The sequence below is a fragment of the Rattus rattus genome, chromosome 9 (genome assembly GCF_011064425.1).
Source record: "Rattus rattus isolate New Zealand chromosome 9, Rrattus_CSIRO_v1, whole genome shotgun sequence".
NCBI lineage: Eukaryota > Metazoa > Chordata > Mammalia > Rodentia > Muridae > Rattus > Rattus rattus.
Genome location: NC_046162.1, coordinates 90,522,642 through 90,529,616, shown reverse-complemented (window position 1 = coordinate 90,529,616; position 6,975 = coordinate 90,522,642). Strand labels below are relative to the sequence as shown.

Sequence of the window (6,975 nt, the reverse complement as noted above, 5' to 3'; positions counted from 1 at the left end):
AAATCACCACCCACCAGAGAAGCTAAGATCAAAACTAGTCTGAAATGCTGTGTGTGGGCAAAGGCATGGAGCAAACGAGACTCTGACACGCTCCCTGTGGGAGTGTGGATCAGTGCGAGCTTTAGGGAAGCCCTTTGACAGCAACACTCTAGCGTTAAACGTAGTCTGTGACCCATGAGTCCCTTCCTGGGTATGTGTCCCATCGCAAGCTGCGCATGTGTTCATGAAAAGACATGAATTAGCGCTTTCACAGAATCAGCATAGCAGCCCCAAACTGGAAATAACCACCCGGCAACAGATCATACAGACACACGGTGACACAGAATCCAGCACCCAGAGCAAGCCAACCGCTGCTATATGCCACCGCACAGATGAATCACCGCTACTGAAAGCTGATAAAGTCGTGGGCTGGGGACCCAGGGGTAGAGCACTAGCCTATCATTCGATCCTCAACCCCACACCAAAAAATAGTTAAAAATATAAGCCAAGCATGGTGGCTTGCCTATCGTGCACAGAACCCTAGGTTCCATCCTCAATCTGCACAAAAAAAAAAGGTTTAGTTAATTAATTAATTAACTAATTAAAATAAAAATATAAGCCAGGTGTGGTGGCGCATGCCTTTAGTCAACACTCGGGAGGCAGAGGTGGGCAGATCTCTGAGTTTGAGGCCAGCCAGCCTGGTCTACAAAGAGAGTTTCAGGACAGCCACAGCTACACAGAAAAACCCTATCTCAAAAAAAAAACAAAAACAAAACAAACAAAAAATTTACATAAATAAAACCAGTTTAAGAGGAATATAAACTGCATAGGTCATTTAAATTTCAAACTCATCTAAAACTGTTCTATGTGCAACAACAGCAAAACCCTGTCCAGTACATTAAGCTGGGAATGGTGACTCACGCCCATAATCCTCGTACCTAAGGCTAAAGCAGGAGGATTCAGAATTCAAGGCCAGTCTGGGATACATACTGAGACTCTATCTCAGAAAACAAGCAAGCAAAATGGACATTAAGATTCACAGCAGTGAGAAAGGAGGTAATGAATTAAAAACAAATAACAAGGAGGGGTGTATGGAAGGGTTCGGAGGGAGGAAAGAAAAGGAGAAATGATGTAATTACAATCTCAAAAATAAATAGGGGGCAGGGGGATTCATGGCAGAGCGAATCACAATAGCCAAAGGTAGAAAGGGCCCAAGTGTTGGTGAATGGGTGGGGAAGTGTGGTACAGCCATACAGTGGAACACCATTCAGCCATAACGAGGAATGAAGTGGGCTGGAGAGATGGCTCAGTGGTTGAGAGCACTGACTGCTCTTCCAGAGGTCCTGAGTTCACTTCCCAGCAATCACATGGTGGCTCACAACCATCTGTAATGAGATCTGATGCTCCCTTCTGGTGTGTCCGAAGACAGCTACAGTGTACTCATATAAATAAATAAAGCTTTAAAACAAACAAACAAACAAACAAACAAACAAACAAGGAATGAAGTGCTAAGACATTCTACAACACCGAAGGATCTTGGAAATACTAAGCTGAAAGAAAGATGTCAGACACAGGCCCTGCACCCAGTGTAATTCCGTTTCTAGGAGGCATTGAGTAGACAAGCCCACAAAGCTAAAAAGCAGCTTTGTGGGTGCTGCCGGATGAGTGAACAGGGGCTGAAGAGGGGCTGATGTTAACAGATAGGCTTTTCCTTCTAAGTGGTGCCAAAGTGCTGAGGTTAGGAGCAGCGGAAGGTTTGCCCAACACTGTGAGGGTACCAAGCGCCACCTTCTACATTTTAAAATGGTTGAGGGGGCTGGTGAGTTGGCTCAGCGGTTAAGAGCACTGGCTGCTCTTCCACAGGTCCTGAGTTCAATTCCCAGCAACCACATGTTGGCTCACAACCATCTATAAGGGGATCTGACGCCCTCTTCTGGCCTATAGATGTATGTGCAGCAGATCACTCTCACTGAATAAAAAAAAGTAAAACAAAAACATTAAAATGGCTGAGATGGTAAATGATTTATGTTACATGTATTTTACAAAGAGATTAAAGGGATTTATGGCATAACAAATCAGAACCCTAATTACCTGGGGCAAAGAAAGGGTGCAGGATCCTGAGGTGCTGGCCATATTCTTTTATAAAATCTGGGTGGTTGTGACATGGACAGGTTCACTTTGTGACGGTTCATTGAGAAGGAAAAGACAAAAGCAGCAACCAACCCTTGCTTTGTCTTGTTTTCAAGCAGAGTCTCCCAGGCTAGGCTTGAACCCACAGCCTGAGCCTCCTGGATGCCGGGATTATAGGTGTGAACTACCACACCCAGCCGAGCACAGGCAATCCTTTCTTTTCTTTTTTTTCCCAGTGAACTCCAACTTTTATTGGTCCCTCAGTCCCCAGGGGGTTCCCTTCTTCTCAGCCTTAGTGCCTCAGAACTCTGGTGTATCATTGGTCTCGGACACCACTTTGCCATCCACGACCTTATGGGTAGTTGTCCTCTGGACAGTTTGCATGGAGTTGCTGGAGTCCAGGGCGTCATTGAGACGGAAATCTTCCCCATGCTCCAGCAAGCGGCGGTAGGTGGCGATCTCCGCCTCAAGCTTGACCTTGATGTTCAACAGGGCTTCATATTCCTGGGTCTGGCGCTGTCCTTCTGCCCGAGTTTGTGCCAGCTCTGATTCCAGACGCAGAAGGATCCCATTGAGCTGCTCCATCTGCGCCCTGTATCTGGCCTCCACTTCCCCAAGGTTGTTCTCCAAGTTGATGTTCTGGTTTTTCATGGAGTCCAGGTCAATCTCCAAGGTCTGGAGGGTGCGTCTCAGCTCCAAGAGTGTGGTCTCAGCGTCCCTGATTTCGGCAGACTTGGTGGTGACTACCGTGGTACTCTCCTCAATCTGCTGAGACCAGTACTTGTCCAGTTCCTCACGGTTCTTCTGAGCCAGCTGTTCATACTGGGCGCGGATGTCCGCCATGATCTTGCTGAGGTCCTGAGATTTGGGAGCATCCCCTTCCACAGTCAACCCAGAACTGGCAATCTGAGCTTCCAGGCCTTGGACTCCCTCCTCATGATTCTTCTTCATGAACAGCAGCTCCTTGAGCGCTTCGATTTCTGTCTCCAGCTGCAACCTTGGATGTTGGTGTCATCTGCCACCTTGCAGAGTCCATGAATATCACTCTCAGACTGGAGCATGGCCAATTCCATCTCATACTTGACTCTAAAGTCATCAGCGGCAAGACGGGCATTGTCGATCTGCAGGAAGATGCGGGCATTGTCCACAGAATTCGCAAAGATCTGAGCCCTCAGATCTTCGATGGTCTTGAGGTAGTGGCCCCAGTCTCTGACGCCCTGGGGACCCCTTTTCTCCAGATATTCCTGGATTTTGCTCTCTAGTCTCCTGTTCTCGGTCTCCAGGCTCTTCACCTTGTCTAGGTAGCTGGCCAGGCGGTCGTTCAGGTCTTGTATGGTCTCCTTCTCAGTCTGGACCCCACCCATTCCCGCCAGGCCTGCGGACCCCACGGAGTCACCCCGGCCAGAGCGGGACACGGATATCCGGGACCCTGAGCCCCCAGCACCTGCATAGACGCTGGCTGCGCTGCTGGCAGGCGGGACCCGCTGGCTGGGAGTCCGCACAGAGCCCAGGGACCAGTAGTTGGTGGAGAAGGTGGTGGAACGGGTGGTGAAGCTCATCTTGTCTGGAGAGGAGAGCGAAGTGAGAGACCAGGATTGGAGTTCCGCTGCCAATCCTTTCTTTTAAAGACTTTTAGTGGGGGTTGGGGATTTAGCTCAGTGGTAGAGCGCTTGCCTAGGAAGCGCAAGGCCCTGGGTTCGGTCCCCAGCTCCAAAAAAAAAAAAAAAAGATTTTTAGTGTTTTATGTATACGCATGCGTCTCCCTGTGTGCATACCTCATGTGGTGGGGATGCCTGCAGGAGGCAGAGGAGGGTGTCCGATACCCTGGAGGTGGAGTTACAGGGGGCTGTGAACTGCCCCATGTGGGGCCTGGAAACTAAGTGCCGCAAGCCCTCCTAACCACCGAGCCTTCTCTCGAGCCTCCCCAGTACAAACAATTCTTAAGAAATTTTGCTTTTGGGCTGGAGAGATGACTCAGCGGTTAAGAGCACTGACTGTTCTTCCAGAGGTCCTGAGTTCAATTCCCAGCAACCACATAGAGGCTCACAACCATCTGTAATGGGATCCGATGCCCTCTTCTGGTGCGTCTGAAGATAGCTACAGTGTACTTATATATAATAAATAAATAAATAAATCTTTTTTTTAAAAAAAGAAATTTTGCTTTTGCTGGAAAAGTGGACTATCGTTATAGGAAGACATGGAATTAAGGGAAGGCTGTAAAAATAGAAGATAAAATAGTATTTTTCAACTATTTATTTATGCACCGTGGCACAACTGTGAAGGTCAGAGGACAACTTGTAAGAATGGTTCTGAAGCCAGGCAGTGGTGGAGCACACTTTTTGTCTCAGCACTCAGGAGGCAGAAGTAGGCGGATCTCTGAGTTAAAGGTCAGCCTGGTCTACAAAGTAAGTTCCAGAATATCTAGGACTATACAAAAAACCCTGGCTTGAAAAACCATTGATGATGATGAGGAGAAGGAGGAGGAGGAGGAGGGGAGGAGGGAGGGGAGGAGGAGGGGAGGGGGAGAGGAGAAGAGGGAAGGGGAAGGAGGAGGAAGAAGAGGAGGAAGAGGAGAGAAGGGGAAGAGGAGGAGGAAGAGGAGGAGGAGGAGGAAGAAGAGGAAGAGGAGGAAGAGGAAGATGAGGAAGAAGAAATGGTTTTCTCCTTCCACTGAGTGGGTCTGATGTGTGTGCTCTTACTTGATGTGTCATCTCACTGCCCCTATGATAGTATTTTTTTATACACCTAATAATGTAACAGGGGAAGGTGAGGCAGAGGAACCAATCACACAGCAGTCCTTGAACAATGAAGAAAAGCAAGCTCTCGCACAGAAATCCGTCTACAGAAACAAGCAGGGAGCTGAGTCTCACAGGTACTATCTTAGGGAGTAGGAAGCCCAGTGTTTAACCTTCAGAAGTGTATCTGGGGTTTATGCCGGGTTTATTGTCCCCCAGTTTACTGATGCACCATCTCAGACTCCAAGAGGACTTTGATGAGGGTCAAATACCCAGAGGTGGAAGTGGAACCACGTCTCTCTGGTTCTGGCTGGACCACCCCAAACTGCCTGCGGGCCTCAAGCCCATCTCTCCACTCTAAAACTGGGCTTTCTCGAGTTCACCCTCAAACAACTTCTCAGACTTTTAGAAGCAGTTCTCTGCGCTCATAAGGACTCTGGGACCCAGTGAGCAAGCCTGCTTTGCTCTGTGGCCTTATCAGCACCCCTAACCATGAGGGAGAACTTTATCTCCATCCTCATCCTCTGTCCTTCCAGGCTGGAGGAGTCTCACTGAGAAGGCGTCTCCATGGCAAAAGCCCTCCATCACTCTGGTATCTGGCCCTCTTCCAGCTCTGTTACATCTTTCTTGGAATGCAGTGGCCATAGCAAAGACTCTGCACTGGCTTCCACTTTAAAAAAGCCTTCTGCAAGGATGAATGACAGCCCCTTTATATTCAAGAGGATGGCCAGCCAAGCTATGGTTTGCCCAAGGGCGCACAAAGTGTCAGCAGTAGCAGCTGAGAATCCCAATTGTCATCGTCTGTCCTCTCCCCAGTACCTGCCCTAGTGCAGGACTCCAGACAGACATAAGGTGTTAATCAAGACACACTCAGCAGTGAGGGATGAGGGGACTGTGTCAGACTGGCATGACACCATCAGGAGGACATTAGTAGATTCTGTAACTCCAAGTCCCAAAGAGCGTTGCCTGCTTGATGGGGGCTCAGTGACATAATCACAGTGGCATTCCTCTGTCTTGTCATGTGCAGAGGCTACAGTGGGATAGCCTTAAAGTTATGTCTACTGCCTAAACCCCCAAACCTATAAATGTGACTTCATTTCAAAAAGGGGTCCTTTCATGTGTGTTAAGGATTTTGAGAGCATCTTGGATTACTCTCATGGGCCCCAAATCCAACAGCAAGCATCCTAACAAATGAAGCCAAACAGAGAGGAGAGTCCCATCATCACGAGCCCGGGGCAGTGAGGAATGAGCCCCTGTGATCAGAGGAATGTGGGTAACCCTCAGAAGCCTGAGTACACGGTGCCGAGACTCTTCCTCAGAAGCTTCTAGAAGGAACGCAGCACTGCTGGTCCCATTTCCTACTGCACTTTCCAGAACTTAGTATCTTAAAATCAACTAGCTTTGTGGCAATTTGTTTGGGCAAGTCTAGGCGAAGAAGGGAGAGAAAAAAAAAATATATGGTTCTGGGAGTTAACCTAGCGCTAGAACCCTGTGCGCTGTCCCCAATGCCCTGTGGGCTGTATGGAAGGTGTAAAGTCTCCAAGAGAAGGAAATGTGAGAGAGGCACCAAAAGTGTTTATCCCAGGTGCCATGTGCAAGAAAAACACGGTCCATGAGTATCCGCTGAGAGCACGAGGGGAAGGAAGGTGTGCCGGCTGGGTTGTGCGTCAGCTTGACACAAGCTGGAGTTATCACCGAGAAAAGAGCCTCCCTTGAGGAAATGCTTCCATGAGATCCAACTGTAAGGCATTTTCTCAAATAGTGATCAAGGGTGGGAGGGCCCAGTCCACTGTGGGTGGTGCCATCCCTGGGCTGGTGGTCTTGGGTTCTATAAGAGAGCAAGCTGAGCAAGCCAGGGGAAGCCAGCCAGTAAGCAACATCCCTCCATGGCCTCTGCATCAGCTCCTGCTTCCTGACCTATGTGAGTTCCAGTCCTGACTTCCTTTGGTGATGAACAGCAATGTGAATGTGTAAGCTGAGTAAACCCTTTCCTCCCCACCTTGCTTCTTGGTCTTGATGCTGTGTGCGGGAATAGGAACCCTGACTAAGACGGAAGGCCATGGGTGGCTAGAGGTGTGACCTTCACAAGCTCCAAGTACAGGGCTGCATAATCTGGGGAGTGGCCATGCTC

At 48.9% G+C, this 6,975-nt stretch overlaps 1 protein-coding gene across 1 annotated transcript; it reads right to left on the bottom strand.

The window, feature by feature from the left end:
* Nucleotides 1-2,401: 2,401 nt before the first annotated feature.
* On the bottom strand, nt 2,402-3,682 carry LOC116909360 (keratin, type I cytoskeletal 18-like). The gene is given in 3 exon segments (XM_032912908.1): nt 2,402-2,422; nt 2,425-3,110; nt 3,113-3,682. Coding segments are annotated over 3 exon segments (1,263 nt in total). The 5' UTR covers nt 3,669-3,682.
* Nucleotides 3,683-6,975: the final 3,293 nt, after the last annotated feature.